This window comes from Ailuropoda melanoleuca, chromosome 16 (genome assembly GCF_002007445.2).
Source record: "Ailuropoda melanoleuca isolate Jingjing chromosome 16, ASM200744v2, whole genome shotgun sequence".
NCBI classification, from domain to species: domain Eukaryota; kingdom Metazoa; phylum Chordata; class Mammalia; order Carnivora; family Ursidae; genus Ailuropoda; species Ailuropoda melanoleuca.
Window position 1 is genome coordinate 39,327,634 of NC_048233.1, and position 24,918 is coordinate 39,352,551.

General features: G+C 48.4%; 2 protein-coding genes across 2 annotated transcripts; both read right to left on the reverse strand.

Moving 5' to 3' along the window:
* Nucleotides 1–481: 481 nt before the first annotated feature.
* LMBR1L (limb development membrane protein 1 like) lies at nucleotides 482–13,042 on the reverse strand. The gene is made up of 17 exons (XM_002927187.4): nucleotides 12,706–13,042; nucleotides 9,459–9,543; nucleotides 8,354–8,387; nucleotides 7,194–7,333; nucleotides 6,866–6,969; nucleotides 5,902–6,025; nucleotides 5,067–5,135; nucleotides 4,877–4,941; nucleotides 4,467–4,539; nucleotides 4,293–4,376; nucleotides 4,120–4,196; nucleotides 3,480–3,557; nucleotides 3,268–3,341; nucleotides 2,946–3,036; nucleotides 2,778–2,844; nucleotides 1,275–1,436; nucleotides 482–1,081 (listed from the first exon to the last, which is right to left on the reverse strand). Exons 1-17 carry the CDS (start codon nucleotides 12,775–12,777, stop codon nucleotides 1,014–1,016), a joined length of 1,467 nt encoding a protein of 488 aa, XP_002927233.1. The 5' UTR covers nucleotides 12,778–13,042; the 3' UTR covers nucleotides 482–1,013.
* An 11,267-nt stretch (nucleotides 13,043–24,309) lies between these two features.
* On the reverse strand, nucleotides 24,310–24,912 carry LOC117796576 (tubulin alpha chain-like). The gene has a single exon (XM_034644636.1). It carries the CDS (start codon nucleotides 24,901–24,903, stop codon nucleotides 24,484–24,486), a length of 420 nt encoding a protein of 139 aa, XP_034500527.1. The 5' UTR covers nucleotides 24,904–24,912; the 3' UTR covers nucleotides 24,310–24,483.
* Nucleotides 24,913–24,918: the final 6 nt, after the last annotated feature.

Sequence of the window (24,918 nt, forward strand, 5' to 3'; positions counted from 1 at the left end):
AAACTTTGTCCCTACCCCCAACACAGCAGGAGGGCTTGCACAGTGTTCTAGGCACTGACAGCCTCTGGAAAGACAAGAGTTATGTTCTTTTCTGAGAACCACAAACCCATGTCAGTCAGCTTTCTTTTACTTTAGGTCCAACCCAAGTCAGGGAGGATAGGGCTGAGGATGGTGTGTGAGTATAGGGGAAGTTATCCTATTCCTACACCCATGCCCACCTACCCCCAATAACCAAGGCATAGAAACAAGGCATGAGTATAAGGAAGAGTCAGGGACCAGCCAGCTTTAAGCAAGGCTAAAGGAGGAGGAGCTTCCCACCGCCTAATTGTATGACCTAACATGAGACCCAAGGCCCTAAAAGATACTAAGAATGCAGATGGAGGAGAAGGGAAAGGATGGTAGGCAGGATCCCTCTGTTTTTCTTAGTTGGTAGATTCAGAATTGGTGGGAATAAGGCTGTTCAAGAGACACAGAGACAGGCCCTTTAAAAAACCAAAGCAAACCCTGGGATCAACTTTATTGCTGACGGTTGTGGTCTCTTCTTCCCTACGCCCTTGTCTCTCTGATGGTCCAAAGCCCCTCCAGGATAGCACAGTGCTTAGGCTCTGCTGGGCCAGAGGCAAGGGAGACAACCTGCCTCCCAAGTCAGCCCCTGGCTCAGTTTCTCGCCTGTCCCCACCCCACCCTATTGCACATCAAATCATGTAAACATGGCTACGGGCATGGCCCTGAACCGCAGTGAGGCAGATTGATGTGTAAACAGATTTGGGACCAGGAGCCAGACCCAGTCACCCAGCCCCACTCCATGCTGGGGCCCACAGTTAAATTTGGAAAAGCAGGGGGGCCTGGTCCCAAACTCTGGCTCAGATTATGCAACAGTGCAGACAGCTCAGCTCCCCTCTACTACCCTTTCAGATTCCAGGTCCTGTGGTCCACCCACCCCTGGGCGCCCCTCCAGGCCTGGGCAGCAGATGGCAGTGTCCAGTTTTCTCCCTCCCACCCCCAGCTGGAAGTCATTGGTGCTGGGTCTTCCGAGATGCCCGGGGAAAACCGGAGACAGGCAATGGCAATCTGTCCAGCCCTAGAGAAGAGGGAGGGTGGGCAGTCAAAAGCAGGGCACAGGTCCAGTCTCAGGGATAAGACAACCAAGCCACAGATGAGGTACGTTACAAACAAAGCAGACAGCATGCCATCTCTCCTGCTTGGATGACCATGGTTCCAGAGGGCCCCACCTCACAACCACCCCATTAGCCTGCGCCCCCACTCCCTCTCACCAAAGGCCCGGATCAGCTCTGCCCGCACAGCCGCGGTAAAGGTCTTCACCAGACAGAGAGTGGTGAGGCCCGCGAAGGCTGCGTTGTAGAGGAACACGATGTAGAAATTGCCCAGCCAGTTGAAGCGTCCAAAGTCACCCAGCAGGTCAAAGCGAGTGAGCCCTGAAGTACAAAGGCCAATATGGGAGTGGGCTCCCCAGCTCCTCCCTGGCTCAGAGCCCAGTTTTCTGCTGCCTCCTAGTGGCCATATCTCAACACTGCAATTGACAGGTTGGCCTCTTCTATGTATTAATTGTTCCTACTTCCCAACTTGTCTCAGAGGGAGTTATGGCTGGTGAAGAAAGTGTCAGCAGCTAGGCTTGCTCCAACTTCCCTTCCAAAGTTCGGCATCTTCTCCTCCAGTGGGCGCCCCCTCCCCCGGCTCCATGTGTCCCGAGGAGCTCCCTGGGCCTGGTACTTGTTCCTGGGCCAGGAGCCTAAAAGCTGGTCACCCAGTGTGGAGGCTAAGAGCTCCGACTCTGATCAGGCTGCTTTGGTTCAGATCCAAACTCCACCCCTAACTAACTGTGTGATCTGCAGCAGATTCCTTAAATTTCTGTGCCTCAGTTTCCTTAACTATAGAGAAAATATTGGGACTGTGAGAATTAAATGAAACAACACATATAAAGCACTATATGTGCCAGGCACTATTCTAACACTTCCTGACTCCTTCATCATCATAATAATGTCATTATAAGTCCAAATTTTGGGGCCATCCCCACTTAAAAAATATTCTTACCTGCATCCAACCTAAAGGAACTAACTAGTGGACTCACGAGCCTAGTTTCCTACTGAATCCCCATGGCGTAAGTACAATGGCACAGTGGACACAGTATGAACTGAAGAACCAAACAGAACTGATGTAAATACTAAATCATTTAGGATATATGGTTCATGATGTGGTGAAGGGGGAACTCCCATACTACCTTGGGGGGAACTATTCCACTTCTGAACATTTTTACTGGGCAATTGTAGATGATAGCTCTAAAGACGGAAGAAGGACTGAGTGTATTAGTTGATGTCCCAGTGTGCGGGAAAAAGCGCTGGACTGGTGTTTAAGAGACAAGGGTTCTAGCCTGACTTGGCCTTGCTTCAAGCGAGCTGTTTAACTAAGTAAATTGATTAGCTTCTCTTGTTTCTTGTCTTTATAAAATGAGAATGTTTCTTAGAGGATCAAGCTCAGAGGAAGATTTGGGGGAAAGTGGTGCTTCTCCACCAAAAAATGCAAGTAAATAGGGAAGGCTGTGGGATATAGCTGATGGAAAAGTATGAGCTTTGAAGCAACACTATTCTGAAGCTCAACACAAGCGTTTTACAGAGCCTCAATTTCTCCATCTGTATAATGGGGGTAATACCTCCTCAGGTTTCTTGTGGGAATTAGAGAGAGAACGTATATGAAATGTATGCTTAGCACCAGTAGGTACTCAGAAAAAACCAATTCCCTTACCTTCTTTTGCTACTTACCCAGGGTTCGAGAAAAGACAGGAAGTGCTGAGCTTAGGACCAGGAGACAGACACAGTTCCCAATTATCTAGGTGGGAGTAAGGAAAGGGGAGGTGAGGGTAGCAGAGCTGCCAGCACCTAGCACCCTGGCATGCCCCCGGGAGGCTTCCTTTATTCCTGCCCAGCTACCTGTGTCATGGCTGTGTCGTGCCATCTGGGCCGCAGGCTCCGGAAGAATGGAGAGCTGTAGAATCCCACAACTGAGGAGACCATCAGGTAACTGCCACTAGGTTAAGGAAGAACTGGCCAGTTCCCAAGGATTAGTGCCTCATCTCAAAGGGAATGGACCTCTCCCCCAAGCCTCCTTTCAAATAAAGTCTTTTCCTTCTTCCTGAACCCCAGGTGGGTGAAGACTTGCCCCCTTCCCCATCATTCCCACCACACCTCCCCACCACAGTCCCAGGAGACAGATTCAGTGAAGAGAGGCAGTGATGGGTTTCCAGAAGGATACAAGATGAGTACAACCTGAATGACGGCACCAAAGGAGCCCAGCTTGGAGAAGGAGACCTGGCCCAGGGAGGCATCCTGAGAAATGGAGTGGTGTCACTATGGAGCGCTCCCTTCCAGGAGCACCACCCAGCACCCAAATTCCTTCTGGCCTCAGCTTTTGTCTCTCACCCCAGCCTTTCTTAAGCCCTCCCCAAAAGATAGGCAGCCTAGTACCTGCATGCCCCGGGGCATGGCAGCCTCATCGATGAGCAGCTCCAGGATGTGGATGGCCACAGTGAGCACAGAGAGGCCCTGTGGGAAGCAAGGTCATGGACTCCCATTCCTGCCCCAGCCCAGAGCTGTATGCAGAACTGAATGTTAAGAGCAGACACTCTGGTCCAACATTTTCAGTTTCCCATTAGCTGTGTGGGACCTCATCAAGGTTATTGCTAGCAACAGAGCACCTTTGAGGGTATTGTAAGACACAAACTTTTGGGGTGGAAGGATTGCAAAAAGTTCGAAGAGAAAAATGTTCCTCCTCCCCCAGACCGATAAGACTTATTGCCAAGTCCAGAACACGGCAAGTGGAGGGATGAACTGATTTCAACCCTTATTTTCACCCCAGAGAAAACCTGTGTAACTACTCAGTGGCCGTGTATGACATTCGGCAAACTCCTTCACTCCTGTTTCTTCATCTACAAAATGGGGATCGATGTGCTCAGTACAGGGCAGGACACAAAATAGGCAATCAGTGAGAGGGAACTACTATTACTGATGATAACCAGGTCCCTGTACCTCCTTCCTCTTCCCTGAGAAGACCTAAAGTAGTCAAGAGCCTACTATTCCTCACCTCCACCAGGAATGAAATACCTACCGTCAGCACCAGCAAGCACAGCATGGCCAGGGGGTAGCCCAGGTTCCGCTGCCAGGCTGAAGCCTTCCGTCGCTTCTCTGTACAGGGATGGAAAGCTGTCAGCAAGGGCCTAGAATGACGGGCTACTTTCCTTGGGGAAACACAGGTATCCCAATCCCTACCAACCTACATACCCAGCAGGACCCTCTGTGTCTGCAGAGCCAGGACCTGTCTGTGCAGCAGCTCCATATCCAAATGCAGCCAGCAGGAGGTGGGATCTGAGGGCAGAGAAGATGGTGCTGCTTCCAGTCCTGCAGCCCCCATCCAAGCCACAGCCCCTGTCCCAGCTGGGGAGAACCACGACTCACTGCAAATCCTGCGGGTTAAAGCTGCCTCCTCAAAGGCTGAGCAGTACAGCTGCTCCTCCAGGTCTTCCAGCAGCTGGGGACAGGGGAAAGGGAGGGACTAACTGTCAGAGGCTCCCTGATCCCAAGGGCCCCAGGAGACCCCTGCTCATCCCAGGCTCCACTGTCTCATTCCTTCCCCTAACCCTCATTCACCACCCTGTGGCCAGAAGCTTTATCCAGTCCCGCCCCCCAACTGCCTTTTGCTCTGCCTTGCATGTCTGGTGACCACCAGCTCCAGATGATGGGGTTGAAGGATACAGGAGCCAGCAAAGGCTGTGGCCTTCCGCAAGGTGTGTGCTGCACAACTGTAGGGTAGCTTCGCTGTTTGGTTCCAGCTTTGCAGGAATCAAAGGGCAAAAAGCACTACATACCCGAGGCTTGACCAGTAGCTTCCCAGTGACCGAGAACATGCGGGCGAGACCTAGTGGGGTACACACTGTGGGGACAGAAGCCGGTTACCTGCCAGACCCTTTGGTCCACCACTTCCCCTACCCACCCTTCCACCCTGGTTACTTTAATCCACGGACCTTACCCGTTCCTTGCAAGACCCTGAACACTCACCCAGGAGCAGCAGGACCCCAAGAAAGGAGATACAGGAGTAGAGGTAGGGGAGATAGTACTCCCAGAAGTCTAAGGGTAAAAAAGATGTCAGTTGGTCTCTCTTCCAGGTTCCTGGGGGCTGATGGGCCTCAGAGACTAGCAAGGACACCACCCATAAGCCTACAGGGGTTAGGCAAGTAATGTGAATGAGGAAAGCTGGCCCAGTGTCAGCAGAAGAGGGAGCAGTGGGGCTACAGCAAGTTGGAGGCCCTAAGCCACATCTAAAGAACACAACTACAGGGGCGCCCGGGAGGCTCAGCAAGTTAAGCCTCTGCCTTCAGCTCAGGTCATGATCCCAGGGTCCTGGGATCAAAGACTGCATTGGGCTCCCTGATCAGTGAGGAATTTGCTTCTCCCTCTGCCGCCCCCCCCCACCCCATTCATGTTCTCTTTCTCTCAAATAAATAAATTAAACAAATAAAATTTTTAAAAAATAAGATGAAAAAAAAAAAAAAAGGAACACAACTGGTATCAGGCCCAGTCCCTGAGGTCTAGTGTGGCCAGATTCTTTGCCTGTTGTCAGGCAAAGCCACAAATCTGGATATTAATGTGAAATCTCTCAATTATTGCATGTCAGCAACTGACTCATTTATATTTTTAATCATTGCATGGGTGCAAGGGATCATTTCTGCAGGCTGGACTTGGCCTGACGTCCATCAGTTTGAAACTTCAGTCTAAGAAGCACAGTCCCAACCTTCTCCACCTTAGAGGGATACAGTTGTTCCAGGCAGGGAACATCAGCCAACTGCAGAGCCACTTAGCCTGGAGGGGGGTGGGGGGAAGCCAGCCCTCTCACCATAGAGTGACTCCCTGCTGGCCTTGTTGTCCACAATGGCTGAGGCCACCCACACCATGCCCAGCACCAGCAGGGTAAGGAGCATCAACATCACCACCGTCTCGTAGACCCGGCCCAGGACACCCTACAGGAGGAGGACAGAGGTAAGGGGCAGGATCAACATCGGGGGAAGGAAGGAGACATGGGATGGCAGCCTGGCTGGGGAAACCAGAGAGGGCTGGATTCAGGAGACAGGGAAGAGTGTCTCCCTCTTATTCTGCCGAATCACTCTGTCCTCCAACCCTACATCTAGGGCCATTCCTTACACCAGACAGTCTTCGTGGGCTACCCCCCTCCCCGAATCCCTTCCCCACCCTGCCTTGCCCTGAGAGGCTGACCCCTGAGGGCTGCATCACACAAGCTCTTTGCCCTCTGGTTCAGCTTGCCCAGTGAGAAGGACAGGCAGGAGAGTAGAACATAGGAAGAGAGGGGGGTCAGGGTATTTCTTCAGTTTCCTTCAACCTTTGACACTATGGTTTTGGCAGTAGCTGTGAGACACCTCCAGCTTCAACTATCAGTCGGTTCCAGAAGCTATTTCTTCCTTTTGCTCCCACAGGCCTAGGGGTGGTAATGACTTCCTGCTGGCAGTAGCACCTCCAATTCCTTGTTGATCCCCTTAACTCTGACTAAACCTCTGCAAAGTCTTTGTTAAAATCTCTTCACTTGGGGCGCCTGGGTGGTTCAGTCAGTTAAGCATCCAACTCTTCCTTTCGGCTCCGGTCATGATCTCAGGGTTGTGAGAATGAGCCCCACGTCAGGCTCTGCACTGGGTATGGAGCCTGCTTAAGACTGTCTCCCTCCCTCTGCCCCCCCTAAAATAAACAAACAAACAAAACAAAACAAAACAAAATAAAATCTCTTCAGTTGAACCATCTGAGTGGAATTCTGTTCCCTGCCTAGATTGACTGATATATCCCCCACTCACCTTTCTGGAGCCAGCGAAGCCCTCAGACTCAGTGAAGAAGTATGCAAAAGGCATGAGGAAGATGAGGGACAGGTTGGAGAAGAGAAAAACGAGGTTCCAGAGGCCTAGAGCAACAAGAAAAAGCCGAGGGGGTGAGTGTGTGTGTGTGTGTGTGTGTGTGTGTGTGTGTGTGTGTGTGGCTGGGGACAACCCACCAGGGACTGACCATGTGGTGGAGGAGGGGGCAAGGATGGGGCGATATATGACTAATTGGCCAAGACTGCCTACGTCTGCATGAACCTAGTCTGTTCCCTGTCACCACCCCAAGTTGCAACCAGGAGCCACGTACCATGGATGAGGGAGCCATTGAGCCACTGGATATAGTAGTTCCGAGGCAGTGAGAGGAGCACCTCGTTGCTGATAATGGAGAAGGGCAGGAGCAGGACAGCACCCAGGGCAACCGCCAGGGTAAAGGTGCAGAGCTCGAGCCTGGGCAGAGAATGCGCAGTGCCTTTGCTCAGCTCAGACACTCACTTCTCTGGGCCCAGAAGCCCTACCTATCTCCCTGGGCACCTATGGCTTTTCCTGGAACTACCTGTAGCGGGGACAGACTGAGGGAAGGAGCCATCCAGCTAAGGCTCCACTGGCTGCCCCTTAAACTCCCCCTCCAGGGAAGCCCTGGTGCAAGGGATGGACACACCTTAGGCATTCACGTCATGGGTCATGACACTTGCCCAGACTATCCCCAGGAAGGTAGTCCTCCTACACATGCCTGCCAGGTACAGCAGGCATGCTAAGCTAAGGGGCTTCTCTTCTCTTTTCTGCTCAGAGGTATGGATTTCTGAGCTTGCCTTCTCTAGCGCAAATAAGAGCAGGGTCACCCCATATGGCTAGGCCCTGCATGAAGGCACTAGGCAAAGGGGGAAAAGAAGGACCTGAAACCCAGCTTCATAGCCAAGGCCTGTGTCCAGGGCTGCCTCAGGTGAACAGAAGAGACATTTTTACTTGGTCCACCAAGGGGGGAAGATTGCCTTCTTTTAATCTGTTGACTGGAGGGGTCATCTCTATATTTTCCCTGTTTGTGCTAATGAATAATAACAGCCTGGAGCAAGGGCCATCCTCTCAGAACCAAGCCTGCCCTGCCCTTGAGGATTCCACCTTCCACATCCCCCGCTCTAGTCCATGGGTCTACGTCCCTGCCCCACTCCTTCCCTGAAGACCACTGGGAGAAGAAGCCAAGCTAGAACCATTTCCGGTGACTCAGGCCCCAGCTCACAGTTCCTGGCCAAGAGGCTCCCAGAAACTCCTGGCCTAACCAGGGAGACAGGAACAACAACTTTTCTAAGCGTCCCCAGGGCGAGGTAAAGCCGGAAGAAGCCAGAAATGGGGTGGAAGCAGGAACCCTCTGTTCACTGTATGACATCCCACTCTCCCCCCAGCTCCAGAATTCTCACTGGATCCCAGATTCTAAAGGTTCCTAGTGCCAGGAGCTGGGAGAGCAACACTTACGCAATCTTGTTGACTGTGGCATCTTCATCATCCACTACAGGAGAGAGGCATGGGGAAGAGGCAAGACATCAGTGGGCAGCTCTGGGAACCATCTGTGCTGCAGTGTGCCCTCCTGCCCCCTCCCTGCCCCCTGAGGAAGGGCCTGGGCCACAGAGGCAGAGCTGGACAGGAGGCTCTGGGAGAGCTCACACTACGAACCCCACAACCTATTCTCTGGCCAAGGTGGCAGCTTAAAGAGCTGTGGTCCCAGGTGGAAAGAGTACAGGCCAGAAATTCTCTCACTTCCCTCCCTCCCAATGATCTCTCTCATTGTAGGCTCCTCTTTGTAAGCTGAAAATATCAGAAACAACTGGTTTGGGAGGCTGATTACATCAGTGGCTTGGGGCAGCAAAGGGAAATGAGGCGGGGTGGGGGGGAGATTCACAGAGAAAGTCCTCGGGAGAATTATACCGAGGAGTAGCTAGCCTTCTTGGGTGGGGGTTCCTGAAGCCTTCTGGAGGGGAGGAAAGACTAGGGCCAGGACAGGATGATCTGGATAGGCTGGGGCTAGGAATTGGCGCAAGTGTGTCCCCCCAAATCGCACAATGCCTACAGGAAGGAAAGCTCCGATCTGAACACACTTAACGCTCCCTGTAAAGAGCAAGGCCACCATCATCAGGTCCCGGGGGCCCCAGTGTCAGATAGGTCTCTGTTTCTGGACGTGAGTGCAGTGGTTGAGGAGAGGACAGAGCTTGCGCCCATGATAACATTCACCCTAAAGGTTGTCCATTTTAGGTTCACAGAGGGCTTTCACATTAACCATCTCATTTGGTCCACTCAAGGTCAATGAATCGGTTAGAGACTGTTAGGCCCATTTTGTAGAAGATGGAACTGAGGGTCAGGAAAGTTACAGGACTTGCTCAGGGGCTTTATTAGTTGCAGACCCTTCTGTCTAGACTTTCCACTATCCCACCTTGCCCCGGCCTGTGGAAGAAGCGAAGCAGGAGCGGCAAAGGCTGTAGAACAGCCACCTTTCCTTTCCCAGCAGGCAAACACGGCCCACTCCCCCGAGGCTGGTCCCAGGGCAACAGGAACACTGGCAGAGGGTAGGGGAGAGGCAGGGTACCTGTGATGAACTCAGCAGGCTTCTTGAAGTGGGTCAGGGCGACGTGGCAGAGGATGTAGAGTGTCGCAAACAGAAGTGTTGAGATCTGCGGCAGAGTGGGAGCTGGGATGAGAAGCTCCTGGCACATTCCACAGCCCCAGCGGGCCTCTCTGTTAATTCTATGGGGTCACTTTTCCAAAACAAGGCTCCATACTTCTAGGGGTTCCATCTTTCTCCCCAGCATTTCCTTCTAGTCAGGGCCCTCAGGGGCCTCTAAGAAGCACCAAAGGATGGGGAAACAGCATTATGTCCAGCCCTGTGAAACCTTTTCCGGGAGAAAACAGCTTCAGCTGAACCCTGGTTGGTAAATAGGCAGAGAAAACTCCTACTGGAGACACATATATACACATACCTGAAACAGGCCACAGAACCAGAGGGAATTTACTCCTAGCACATTATTGAAAAGCGAAGCAGGTTTCAGGGAAGAAGGGGATGTTTGTATTGTCCTGACACTCTGCTCTCCCACCCCTCCTTGTCCCTGCTGCCACTTTGAACCAAGCTCCCGGAGACAGTAAGTAGGAATCATACTCCTAGGCTAAGTCAGAATTTCTAGGGTCGCCTGGGTGGCTCAGTCGGTTGGGCGCCTGCCTTTGGCTCAGGTCATGATTCCAGGGTGCTGGGACAAGCCCAAGTCGGGCTCCTCACTCAGAAAGGGAGTCTGCTTCTCCTTCTCCCACTGACTCTCTCCCCAGCTTGGGCTCTCTCTCACTCACTCTTTCTCTTTCAACTAAGTAAGTAAAATCTTAAAAAAAAAAAAAATTCTACTCTGTGTTTATTCAGGGCCCCTGGAAGATCAGGTCTGCTCTGGGACAAACCAGAGCCTCATTTAATCCCTTGCCCCTGAGAGTAGACCTTAGTTGGGGCCCAATATCTAAAATCTGCAATGTTTCTAAAGCCACATCAGCCCCTTTAAAGGCTGTCAATTCCTGGTCCCTGTTCAAGTGACTTCCAACCCCAGAGCCAGGCTGTCCCATGCCCCTGGGCAATTGGCCCTCCAATCCACAGTCATGGCAGGACTTGGCCAAGTTAGTCTGCACATGCATGTATCCCTACCCTACCCCAAGTAAGCTGTTGTTGCCCAAGGGAGGAGTCTCTGGTCAGCCTGGCTCTACAATCAGAACCAGAGAGTCTTGAGATGTTATTGAATTTATTTTTATTTTTTAAATTAATTTATTTAAGCAATGTCTACACCCAACATGGGGCTTGAACTCACGACTCTGAGATTAAGAGTTGCACATTCTTCCAACTGAGCTAGCCAGGCACCTCGCCATGTTACTGCATTTAAAGTAAGCCAAGAGGGGCACCTGGGTGGCTCAGATGGTTAAGTGTCTGCCTTTGGCTCAGGTCATGATCCCAGGGTCCTGGGATTGAGCCCCCACAGTGGGCTCCCTGCTCCACAGGGAGTCTCCTCCTCCCTCTCCTTTGCCCCTCCCCACCCCTGCTCCTGCTTTCTGTCTTGTTCTCTCTCTGATTCAAATAAATAAATAAACAAACAAATAAATATTTTTTAAAAATAAAAATAAATATTAAAAAAAAAATAAAGCAAGCTAAGAAAGCAGGATCAGTCTCCTGGGTCCTCCAGTCTCCAAGAGCAGCTGACCCCACAGGGAATCTGCACACAGTTATCTATACGTGGAAGGAAGAAGTCAAAGAGACCCAAGGAGAGCGATGGGTCTAGAACAAAATTTTAGCTTTTAACATTAGGGAAGCGGAGTAGAATGAGTTACTCAGATCGTACTGAAGATTTCTACTGCCTAGTGCTCCCTCTGCCCTTGCGTCTTGCCTTGCGTAATAGCCAGGAAGGTGGGAGGGCTCAAAAGGTCAGGCTGGAGCTCCACGCAGTTCCAACACAGGCTAGGTCATTCTTTAGAGCAGGGCATGGGAGCCAGGTGGAGGAGGCACCAGAAGGCTTCAGGCTGCCCTTGGCCAGCACTGATGTCCTCAGCTAATAGGACTAAAGAATGGGGGAGACATCTAGGAGGCTGCTTCTCTGTCCAAGGTCTCATCCCTCCCTGTTCTCTAGGAATGTGGGCCTTTGTCCCTACAATGTTTCAAAGCCTGGGTGTGTCTCCCAACATGCCCAACCTCACTATCCACTAAGGATCACACAAGGAAAGTTGATCTGGAGTTCCACACATGGACAAATACATTCCCTTCCCTACTTTTCAGTCCTCACAGGTGGCTCACTTTACCCCTCGTCCAGTCTGAGGCTGCCCAGGGCAGAATGAGAAAAATAAAAGATGACCCCAACAGTGCGTTCCCCTACTCATTAACACTTCTATTCTTCCAAACCTTTCCTTTTTGCCTTTCATTTAGTGTTTGGGGGTCATGGCTACTCTGGGGAACTCTGAGGAAAGAGGGGAGAGATGAGAATTGAAAGCAGGCCTGAGGAAGATGCAGCTCCCTAAGTTTCCCCAGGGATTCCCCTGGGGCCCAGAGGCGAAGAGTCCATCGCTGTGTGGCAGGTTCAGCTGTTGCTCAAGGTGGCAGTGGGAGAGCAGGGAACGCAGCCTGCTGCCCTGAGTGGGGGCGATACCACTCACAGGGGAAATCCATGAATGGCTGGGGAGCTAGGAACCTCGGCTTACAGGGGTTTCCAACAAGCACCAATGAAGGGGGAAAGAAGGGGATAACTTAGTTGTTCTCCATCTCTACACAGCAGAATCCACTCCACAAGAGTCCTCCCTTCCGAAGCAGCAGACCATCAGAGTGCCCCGTTCCTCTGGGATGCCACCCTTACACCTCCCAAGTCTTTTCTGGAAACTAGTTCAGTGTTTGGACGTCTCCCTTTCGTCAAACATCAGCGGAGTTGGCGGGGTCTCCCCCTATTAAACCCATTCCTCTCAGACTATCCGATTACGATCGAAATCACTAGACTCGCAGACCCACGCCCTGAACCCCCGCAGGGGTGGGGGACTGGAGGGCGGGCGGGGGGAGGGGCGTGTAGAGGGGAGGAACGGAAACCGACCCGCGGCTTTGTTTATCGCTCAGCTGCCCAACTGATCCGATCTAGAGGTTCACCAACCGGGGCGCCGGTCCTTCTGTCAGGCCGGGGCCATTCGTCCTTCGCCCCTGGACCACGCAGGCCCTAACGGGGCTCTGAGCCTGGGTGGTCGCACTGCGACCCTAACTTCTCCCTCTCCCGCGACACCCGTGCTTCTCCCCCGCTTGGTCCTATTTACCCTTTCTGCCCGGATCCCGTACTCACAATGCACTCGCGAACCCTCTCGTGGAAGAGCTGCTCTCGCACGGATAGCACTTCGTAGTCAGCTGCTTCCATACTCTGCTCAGCATGACTGGGGCGGGGGTGTCTCCGGGCCCGGGGAGGACGAGCGGGGATGAAGCCGCCGCCGCCAAGCACCCGGACCCAACCAAGGAGCCTTTCCTCGCAGCCTAAGGCGGAAACTCGAGGTAATCTGGAGCTCAGATTCAGTCGTCCGGACGCCTTAAAGGGGCAGGCACCGGGCGCCTCGTTGTAAAGGGCCCCGGCCCCCTCTGCTCCCTCCCCTTTAAGGTCCGGACTCCGTCAACTTTAACGCAAACACCCTCCAACAAATTTGCAAAGAGGAAGCGCAGGTGCTGGTTCTATCTACTGCAGACCAACTGACGACACAAGGGATGGGCGGGTTTCTTCCAGCGAGCGGAGTTCATTGGCTCCTAGGGAGCTGCCGCTCATCGCTAGAGGAACGTTGATAGGCTCGCCCTGTGGGAGGAGGCGGGATCTTTGGGGCCTCAGAGTGCTCGCTCTAAAACTAAGCAGCCGTCTCTTTCAGCTCCTGCGGTTGAGAGAGGAGGGTTCCTGCGTTTTCTGAGCAACCAAGATTTTAATTTGACTGTAGTTAAATGAACCATTTGGACCAGGCCGGCCAGGCAGGCTGTGAGAGCACCAAGGGGGTTCTGAAAGGTACCGCTGCCCAGTCACCCAAGGCCTGTAGCAGCATTTTCTGAAAGTGTGTTTCTGTTGGGATGGGGCCCCTTCAGGGGTAGGAGCTTTCACTCAGTCACTTTTGTGGGAAGCCTAGTGTGTGCTGGAGCAAATACTGAAGAAAAGCGGATGGAGAAACTTTGTGAGGAAATACCCCCGGGAATCATTGCTTAATGGGGCTGAGTCAAATGTTAGCTGACCACCTACTCTGTGCCACTCACCTTATAGACTTTCATCTCCTTTTGATATCGCAACAGCCCTGCAGAGGAAGGTATGATTAGCATTTTGGAGATTAGAAAATGGTGAGAAGTTGTCATGTGCCAAGGTCACACAATTAAGGAATGCCAGTTACCCTCCTGCGACTTTGGAATATGTACTGATTGGGAAGTTCCACCTTTATGTACTTGAACCCTTATCTAAGTTGGAGAAGTAAGGAAAACTCAAAAAAAGGGCTGAGTTTTGCAAACTGCCCCACTGAAGGATTAAGAGCCCAATTGTGAAGGCCTGGACTGCATCCAGTTACTATCTGACCAAGAATCAGGGGCCAGAATTAACAGCTGAATCCTATACCCCGGTAACTTTTCTGGAGCCAGTTGTTTTGGTCCCTTTTTTGTTTCCCCACTGATTTGCAACAGAACCTTGGGAAATAAAAGCATGTACTTGTATACATGTATATGTACACACACATATGTGTGTGTATACACACATTTGTCTTTGGTGATAGCAAGATAATGAAAGGAGCTAAAGAGCTGATTTGCCTCTTAGCAACCAAGCTCAGGGTGACCGCAACTCCAGTGGGAAGAATGGGTAGTTACAAAGAGAAGAAGCTAACTGCCTGGGTCCAGGGATCTACTGCAAGAAAGAAAAGGAGAGGACAGAGAGGTGCCTTGGGCCTATTGAGTGTGTTTTAGGAAAAAATATATTGTGTTTGTTTGGCTCACGGTGTTTTTAACAAATTTGAATAAACATTTAAAAATCGGGATACCTTAAAAATTCAGATTTCTGTCTCAGTGATTTTTTAAAAGATTTTATTTATTTATCTATCTATCTATCTATCTATCTATCTATCTATCTATCTATCAGAGAGAGAGCAAGCAAGTACAGAAACAGGGGGAGCAGCAGGCAGAGGGAAAAGCAGGCTCCCCACTGAACAAGGAACCCAGTGCAGGACCCTGGGATCATGACCTGAGCCGAAGACAGATGCTTAACCAACTGAGCCACCCAGGCATCCCAAGATTTCTGTCTCTTAAATAGAAGATCCAGCAGAACTGGGCAACAAGGACATACAGCTCAGTAGATGGAGCAGGATGTGCTCCAGTCCTCCACAGTCCATATCACTTGGGTAAGCACTTAGACTTCACCAGTTTTTCCATTTACATTGTCAGCCCAGCTGTGCATTTGAGGTTGTGACCTATGAGCTAATCCCTCTACTGCTTCAACTTGCTACCATCTTCACCCTGGCCTTGGCCAGTTCCTGGTGGGTCCTGCCAAGCTCCTTCCTTCCTTAAGTCTCTGTACTTAATATTTCCTCTTCCCCTCCCTCTTACCAGTTCATTTTGGCTGACTTCCGTCTGTTTCAGGTTTGAGCTTGAATGATACCTGTTCAGAGTCTTCTCCCACTACATTATCTAAAGCAATCTATTTTTGTCATATTATTTATAACAAGTTGCCATAACTTAATTTGCTTGCATTTGTTTGTCTGCCTCTTCCATTTAGGCATGTAAAGGGAAAGAATCATATTTCTCTCTCTCTCTCTTTTTTTTTTAAGTAGGCCCTAGCGTGGAACCCAATGCAGGGCTTGAACTCATGACCTTGAGATCAAGACCTGAGCTGAAATCAAGAGTCAAATGCTTAACTGACTAAGCCACACAGACATCCCATATTTGTCTTGTATATAGTTATTTTCCTAGCCCTTAGCCTGGTGCATAATACATGTTGACACTCAAATGTGATGAGAAAAGATAGCAGGCATTTCTGATAATCAGAAGAGCTGGGTCTGCTTCTAGCACTGTCATCCTGGACTACACTTAATGTCACTTGCAAAACTAGAACATTCTTCAGATTGCTTCTAAATCTAAAAATCTAATGTTCACAGTCCTTTGCAGTTTACAAAGTGCTGTGACATCACCAGAGCCTCAGACTATTAAATCTGATTCTTATAACAACTGATTAGCATAGATTCTGCTTAGAGACTTATCATCATCCAGAATGTACAGTTATGTACAACTGAAGTGAACTTTAAAGGCAAAATATCAATAAGCATATGAACTTGGAATTGCGTAGTAGAAGACAAGCTCAAGCTCAGAAAACAGAGAAAGAATCTAGAATACTTCCCAGAGAAAGTAGTTTTGAGCCCAGTAGCAATCTGATTTATTTGCTTACCAGTCCTTGAGCCTTTGTCTACAAATCCACTGGAAGCACGGTAACTTTCTTTTCTTTTTTTTTTTTTTTTTTTTTTTTTAATTTTTTTTATTTATTTGACAGAGATAGAGACAGCCAGCTAGAGAGGGAACACAAGCAGGGGGAGTGGGAGAGGAAGAAGCAGGCTCACAGCAGAAGAGCCTGATGTGGGTCGATCCCAGAACGCCAGGATCACGCCCTGAGCTGAAGGCAGACGCTTAACCGCTGTGCCACCCAGGCGCCCCAGTAACTTTCTTTTCAATGCCTATATTTAGAACTGGCAAGAGATTCTCTGATTACTGAGTTACCACTCAAAAACTATGCAAAAAGACTCTCCATAATAAATTTTTAAACTTACCAAATCTCACTTTGTCCAAATCCTATCTACTTCCAAGGCTCAAAACCAGTAATGTCTTTTCTTCAATTCTTTCCTCAAGGGATGTCTTTCTGGATAGTTTCAGCTGTATAGTTCAGTGAACAATTAGGCATATATGCACTGTGTCATAACATTATCTTGAGCTATTATTTAAATCTTTCGTATTGTTTAAGTTTACCTCCATTTCTATCTTTTCTCCCTTCCCCTCTCCTTCAAGGATTGGAAACCTGTATTTGGCTTCTAATTCATCCCGTTCCTTCCAACCTCAGTGCAGTTCTCATAGTAAACACTCAATGTGGATTTGATCTGCCTATGAGATTAGTAACCCATTCTTCATACGGAAGGGGCTACCTTGGTTATGGAGGGTTAATTTCAACTACTTCAATCAACACAAGGAAGGGAACTAAGCCAGTCTGACTCTCCACTAAGTGCTAAATATTAATAGATACTTTACATAGATTATTTTGTTCAGTGTCAAAAGGACCCTAGGAAATAGACTTTATTTTTTTAGAGATGAGGAATCAGTTCAAAGAGATTAAGTAACGTGGGTAAGGGCCAACAACCCCAGGTGGTGGAGCTAGGCTTTGAACTTGGCCTGATTCCAAAGCCTCCCTTTTTCCTGACATTCTGCTCTTGCCTCTTAGTGGATATATCCCCCACTTCTGTATTCTACTCATTACTATATTGCTTAGATATTCAGTGTAATAGGAACCTAAAACTTGTACTTCAATACCTTCAAGAGCCCTGGAACCCTTCCGTCTGTATCTGTGAGATCACTTTTGAGCTTCCAAATGATGAAGATTTATTGCTGAACAGCAGCTTGAGAGGAACAGCTAGAAGACCAGAGGCACCCACTCCCCAAGGTGACTGAAGCAGGAGAGGGACAGAGAGGAGGATTAGGAAAAGTTGCCCTTTTCTTTAAACAAAGATTACAGAAACTTTCCAAATTATGGATTATCTTCATTTTCTCTTTGCTTGCCTACATGTCCTAATTTTTCTACAGAAAATACAATAAGTACAGAAAAGTCCTGCTTACTCTGACTACCTTCAAGGCCATTTTATTCCCAGGACTTCCTGGGTCTTCAGGAAGAACTCCTCCAGCTCTGGGGTGAAAATGCTATAGGCTGTGCTATTTTGTGTGAATTTTGTTTCCAGGTGTCCGAATTAATGTTAGTCAAATTATACCACAAAAAATTCATATTTTTTATATGACCCATAAAGTGATGGTATTAGGAAGCGGGGCCTTTGAGAGGTAATTATGTTTAGATAAAGTACAGCTCCCTTGTTGGGATTACGCCCTTAGAAGAAGAGAAAGAGACTAGAGCTTTCTCTCTCTGCCATGTGAGGACATAGTAAGAAGGCAAGCAAGGAAGAACACTCTCACCAGACACTGATTCTTGGACTTCCCGGCCTCCAGAACTGTGAAAAATAAAAGTTTGTTGGTTAAGCCATCTAGTCTATGGCATTTTGTTGTAGCAGTCCAAGCTAATGCTGTAAACCTCCTTTCTCTCTGATGGAAATTGGACCAGTTCCTAGAAATGGACTGGCATCTTTGGGATTGCCCTCTTATCTCGGGTGCGAGGGAAGCCAAAAAACCAGAGGTTCACTTTAGGTAAGACCTGGGTCTGAGATCCTGTTGTTGTTGGCAGGGGTTGGGGAAAGGGTTTAAGAAACATGCTTTGAGAGATTCTTTTCCTTTGTCCCTACCTATCTCTGACCTTTCTAAAAATATTTGAGAGGATAGTCGTAATGAAAGATTGGCTTGAAATAGAAGAAAAAATTGTGAAATCCTGGACTCTGGGAATGGAGAGGGATCTTAGAAATCTTCAGTTCTGGGGGCGCCTGGGTGGCTCAGTCGTTAAGCGTCTGCCTTTGGCTCAGGGCGTGATCCCGGCGTTATGGGATCGAGCCCCACATCAAGCTCCTCCGCTGGGAGCCTGCCTCTTCCTCTCCCACTCCCCCTGCTTGTGTTCCCTCTCTCGCTGGCTGTCTCTATCTCTATCTCTGTCGAGCAGGGGGAGTGGGAGAGGAAGAAGCAGGCTCATAGCGGAGGAGCTTGATGTGGGGCTCGATCCCATAACGCCGGGATCACGCCCTGAGCCAAAGGCAGACGCTTAACGACTGAGCCACCCAGGCGCCCCAATAAATAAAATCTTTAAAAAAAAATAAAAATAAAAATAAAAAGTGCTCTCATTTAAAAAAAAAAAAAAGAAATCTTCAGTTCTCCCTGTTTGCCGTTCACAACATGGCCCGTTGTTGATCCTAGCTGATTATTAGAAAGTGAGCTGCAGTGTTTTTCACCATCCTTTGCTGTGCCCTCTGGGTTTTTGAGGAGTGAGGCTGCTGCCATTTCTGGACAGCAGATCTTCATTGGGTTTCTCTATTCAATCTAAACATCCTCAGTTCTCTGAGTTCCTCTACCCAAGACTCCTTAGCATTCCACTCACCCCTTGGAGGGAACTCTCTTGCCTTTCTGTACCCTCTTGGAGGTGCCCAGAACTGGATACATAGTTTGCATAGCAGGGCAACCAGTGAAGAGGATGGTGGGAATGCTCAGCTGCCTAGCTTTGCATACTGATGTATAGATGGAATGTCTAAGGTGACACCTACTTGTTCTGGCAGCTGGGTCACACTTTGGTCCCTGGCAAACACTCATTTGGTCAGCGTGAGCCAGCAGAAGTTCCTGCATGCTAGTATCATAAGACACATGAGCTGGGCCAGAGAGAGGGTGAGGGATCTTATTTATGAAGAATGTTTACAACAACTTTCCCTTCTACCTTCATTGGATGTCACTGTCTACCCTGTGGTGTCTTCCTGAGGCATCTTAGATCTTTGGGCCTGGGAAAAGGCGGAAAAGGGGAGGACAGTGGAGCGGCAGTCATCTCTAGCTTTCAGAGTTAAAAGTTCGAATCTTTGTTCTTGCCCCAAATTAATTCTTGGAATATTTATTGGGTGCCAGTCATGCACTAAACACCAAGCTAGGTACTGGCAATACAATGGTAAGCACCATAGACGTAGAGCTTATAAAATCTGGTAGGGAGAAACTATATTAATTAAATAATCACACAAATAAGTATATAATTCCAAAATATGATCAATGCTTTGAGACAAAAGTAGAAAGTTCTATGAAAATATTTAATAGGGAATCTGACTGAATCTGACCAATCCTTAAGTCCTTGAAGAGGTAACGCTTCAGTTTCCATCATCAAAGGAAGAGTATGAGTTAAGTGGGCAAAGATGGGGTGGGCAGTTATGGCTGGAAAAGGTATTATAGGTGGAGGGAAGAGTGAAGGCCCTGGGAAGGAACGAGATGAGCTCAATTCCATCACAGTTGGACACAGTGGCAAACTGCAAGCTGTTAGTTGGGAGATGGGTTGGTCAGTTGAGGGATGGGTGGGGAAGGGCATTTATTGTGGTGTATGGACCAAATGGCAGAGAAGAAGTAACTGGGCCTCACAACACAAAGATACCAGTATCTACATGATAATTTCCACATCATCAGGTGGTTACTGACTTTGTGTCAATAATGAGTTCAGATTGATCTGGCAATCTCCCTTACTACATGTTGACCCCAAGACCATGTTTTTATACCCATCCCACCCTGGGGAGTAGAGGCAGGAGCTGAAGTTAAGAACTTGGGTATGGGAGTTCCTAAATCCTGTGGCTGCCTGATTCATAATGGCCCCACGTGAGGCCTAGCTGCCTCTAGGAATGGACAGAACAAAAAACGACAAGCCAGAGATGCCAAGTCAGTTACTTCCTGTTTGTTATATATCTTTTAGGCTCAGCTCCAGGGTGACAGGGCAGAGTTCACAAATCTGAGCTCTGCTCTTCTGGGCAGAGAACTCATTGTCAGTGGTGCCATCTGCAGGGCATTAAGGAATTTGCCAGGAATTTGATGCGATCGGGAGGGGAAAATGCCATCTCTCTTCTCTCTCATTCAAGCCTCAATCTGAGCATGTACCTGGCCCTCCATAACGCTGAAAGACTCCTATTCCTTCTGATCTTTTGGCAGGCAATATTTAAGGCCCTTGGTCCTACAAGACAGGACACAGGGCTGTGGTATCCCTTCCCTTCTTCCCTGCCAATTAAATGTCATTTGTGTAAAAAAAAAAAAAAAAAAGGCAGCACTGGGCGCCTCTCATTTTAAGGTTATCTCAAAGAGGTTAAGAATGCTGCATTGTAAAGGCATTTAAGCATTCTGGTGTTTAAAAAAAGGTGGGTGGGTGGGTGTGAATTGGAAGTCTTGATGTACGAAGGTTAATTAACAGCAGCAGCAGCAGCATCCTCACCATCTCTAAGTAAACCCTCCTTGAGTTTTACTTATTTCTATTTCTTTTCTAAATAAATGGCTCATTTTTCCTTGGCAGTGGCTTTAGTGTCTCACTGAGTAGAACTGTCAAGTCCTGGGGTGCCCTATCCCTCATCTCCTAAGCTTAGATGCACATCGCTAAGCTTCAAGTCCTTCTAGACTTGAGTGTCCTATTCGCCACCCTCTTTTGAGAAAGGCAGAATGAGAATCTGGAGTGCAAAAGGGAAGCTAGGCTGGGGCGCCTGGGTGGCTCAGTCATTAAGCATCTGCCTTCGGCTCAGGTCATGATCCCAGGGTCCTTGGATCAAGCCCCACATCAGACTCCCTGCTCAGTGGGAAGCTTGCTTCTCCCACTCTTCTTGCTTGTGTTCCCTCTCTCTTTGTCAAATAAATACATGAAATCTTAAAAAAAGGGGGGGAGGATAGGCCTAGGAGGTTAAGAGAGCCTGACTAATGACAACAAAAACTCAAGTGTCTCAATCTGCTTCCTAGGCCTCTCTACCCTGAAATTCAACTCATAAGGTGCTTAAAGAGACCTGGACCTGAAAAGAAAGTGAATATGTTTTTACAAAACCCTCAGGTTTGATGTTTGTATTGAATAGAATAGTAATCTATCCTAAGAGGGAAATAAATAATCCTTATTTTTACTTCCATTAGAGCAGGTGGTGGGCCGTTAATCATTACCAGGAATTGTGCTTGCTGCCAGGGCAGATATATAATCAGACCCCAGTGCCCCCAAAGGAATGCTTCATGGCATTTCCTGGCTGCCTTGGCATTTCATTATAGGCAGCCCCTCCTCCCCACCCCAGTCCCACACTTGATATTTCATGTCACCAAAGGTTTTGACTATTAGTAACTACTGATCATCATGTTGCATATAAGATGATTAGGAACAGAGGGGCAGAGGGAATACTGAATTCAAGCAGCCAGTTGGATCAATAACCAAATAATTAGAGTATAAAGAGTATTGGATAGTTCAGGACGAAGGTAGATAGGAGGTGTCTCTTCTAAAGATAGCTTAAATAAAGACAACCACATATGTTGAAATTTGAGTTCGAACTGTAGAAAATGGAAAACCTTTCTAAATTACAGGTTTCCTCCCTTTCGTTTATTTATTTTTTTAAGATTTTATTTTTAGGTAATATGTATACCCAACGTGGGGCTCGAACTCACAACCTGGAGATCAAGAGTCACATGCTCCTCTGACTGAGCCAGCCAGGCACCAAGGTTTCCTCCTTTTTAAAAAATGAAATATATCAAGCACACTGGGCGGGGGGGGGGGGAAGGATAATATAACCAATATTGTTTTATCCTATAGAAACATTTAAACCTTAGGGGTTTGTATGTAACTCCCAGTGATTTTCGCCTCCTGTCAATGTGTCGTTTCCTCCCAGATTAGACAGGGCTGACATGTGTAACGAATGGGATATTGTAGAAATTAGAGAGTGTGACTTGCAAGGTTAAGTCTTAACATTGCGGTTTCCAACTTCCTCTCTTGGATCACTCACTCTGGGGGAAGCCTCCCCCCATGTTCTGAAGACACTCAAGTAGCCCTATTGGAAAGAGGTCCACGTGTGAACTAAGGCCACCTGCCAACAACCAGCACTAACTTGCAAGGCAGGTGAGCGAACTGCCTTGGAAGCGAATCCTCTAGTCCCAGTGAAGCACGTAGGGAACTGTAGCCTCAGTCAACATGTTGACTGCAACCTTATGAGAAATCCTGAGACAGAGCTAGCCAGCTTAACCACTCCTGAATTCCTGACCCTCAGAAACTGCCTGAGGTCTCATCCTCTGGGAGCCTGCTTTTTCCTCTCCCACTCCCCCTGCTTGGGTTCCCCCTCGCTGGTTGTCTGTCAAAGAAATAAAATCTTAAAAAAAAAAAAAGAAAAAGAAAAAGAAAAGAAACTGCCTGAGGTAATACACATATATTGTCTTAAAACACAGAGTCTTGGTACAGTTTGTTGTGTGACAATAGGTAATAAAATTGCAAACAACTGTGTACCTCGCACCAGCCTGTCATCTTATATTTTGCTTTGTTTACTACAAATTAATCTTAAAACTACAGTCCCCCGCCCCAACAAACACACACAAAATCCAACCAAAATAAAACATCAGGGGGCTCTGGGTGGTTCAGTCAGTTAAGTGTCTGCCTTGGGTTCGGGTTGTGATCCCAGGATCCTGGGATTGAGTCCCACATAGGGATCCTTGCTCAGTGGGAAGCCTGGTGCTCCCCTTGCTTGTGCTTGCTCCCTGCCCCCCCCAACTGTGTCAAATAAATAAAATCTTTAAAAAAGCCAAAAAATAAAACATCAGATGCAGTTGAAATGTTGGCTTCTTGATCCTGTTGCTGCCTTGTGCCTTGGAACTCTGAAAACGCACATGGCACACTGTGTACACTGAATATGTGCTTCCCTGATCTTAGGCACCCAGGACATTGTCCTGAAAAGCAAGCTCTTCTCTGCATTACTTTGCTGCTGTTTCCCGGGCTCTAGCCTAGCTACCTTTCCCTCTTGTTTCGCAGAAGAGGAGAGAGAGGGACACATCAGAGGGTTTTCAGACATCTCTCAAGACTGACTTTCTTCGAATTCAGCACTAGTTCAAAACCTTCAATCCCCATTTGGTTGCTAATTCAGTTTAGGGTTCCCCATAGCACTTCACAGCCCTGGCTTCTGCCTTCCCCTGAGTCCTGTGTTGGCTCCATTTGTGTTGCTGTGCTCAGCCTGCCATGCTACCCAACAGCACTTTCTCTGAAATATCTGACAATCCAGATTGTTTCTTTCAGGAGCTGAGAACTATTTTGTAAATTTGTAAGGGGAAAAAAAAAAAACTGGAAAACTTCGGTATTCCATATTTTTTAAACCAAGGATCAACATCTTCAACAGACTTAAGTCCCTGTACTTCTGTACTGCAAATGTGCATTTTCTTTGCGGTAAGACACTCTTCTGTTTGCCTATCTCCTAGTCCTTTCTAGGTAGCCAAACTATATGAAAGAATGTGAACTATGCCAAGTGCCCTAAATTGTAAAATCTTATCCTAACCTGTACAAATGTTGCCACTTCACCCTCTTCTAAGGCAGTGCTCTTCCAGAAACATCCAAGGCCTATCGCTGTTTTTAAAACCCACAGCTTATTTGATTTTCTATCAGGATTTTTGTTCAGAGTAATCATGATCCTGCAGCTTTTACCCCATCGTGCTCAAAAGTTTCTCAGCCATCTGTTTTCCCGTAGAAGGGTCACTTTGAAATTTTTAGTTATTGATAGGTCAGCAGCCATGGATTTGTAGGACATTTAAAAGTTCCTACACCTAAGTCATTAGTAATTAACCAACCAATAATTTCAAAAGATAGATTAGCTCTGGACAAACATTTTCCTAAGCTCCCTTTGATCTAGATTCTAACACTGGTTGAGGTGATACTAACAGATCAGTGTTAGAATCCAGCTCTCCTGGGGCGCCTGGGTGGCTCAGTTGTTAAGCCTCTGTCTTTGGCTCAGGGCGTGATCCGAGTCCTGGGATTGAGCCCCACATCAGGCTCTTCCGCTGGGAGTCTGCTTCTTCCTCTCCCACTCCTCCTGCCTGCATTCCCTCTTGCTGGCTGGCTGTCAAATAAATAAATAAAATCTTAAAAAAAAAAAAATCCAGCTCTCCTGTTTTTCTAGTCCGCTGTGCTCCCTTCTCCCCAGAGGTGGCTACATAGGAAACGGGATCCTTGGTATTACCACCCTGCTGTCTTTCAGATATAGATGAGTGGTAGTACATCCTGAATTGGAGAAAGCAATTTAGAAAAAGCACAGAGTCAAACTTTTTCTTAAAGCCTTTACTTTGAGACATGATGGAAAAATGCAACAGGTACACATGGAAAAGACATGATCACAGAAGTGAAGACAATCTAACCAGAGAGCTTTAATGCCTGTCAGCTAATGTTGAAGCTTAAGCTCTGAGTGTGACATGCCTGCAGGGCTGAAAGGAATGGTAATCAGTATTCCTCTCCTTCTTCTTCACCCTCTCCTTCAACAGAATCCACACCAACCTCCTCATAATCCTTCTCAAGGGCAGCCATGTCCTCACGGGCCTCAGAAAACTCTCCTTCCTCCATGCCCTCCCCCACATACCAGTGAACAAAGGCACGCTTGGCATACATCAGGTCAAACTTGTGGTCCAGGCGAGCCCAGGCCTCAGCGATGGCTGTGGTGTTGCTCAGCATGCACACAGCCCGCTGGACTTTGGCCAGGTCTCCGCCAGGTACCACAGTGGGAGGCTGGTAATTAATGCCCACTTTGAAGCCGGTGGGGCACCAGTCCACGAACTGGATGCTGCGCTTGGTCTTGATGGTGGCAATAGCAGCATTGACATCTTTGGGAACCACGTCGCCACGGTACAACAGGCAGCAAGCCATGTATTTACCATGGCG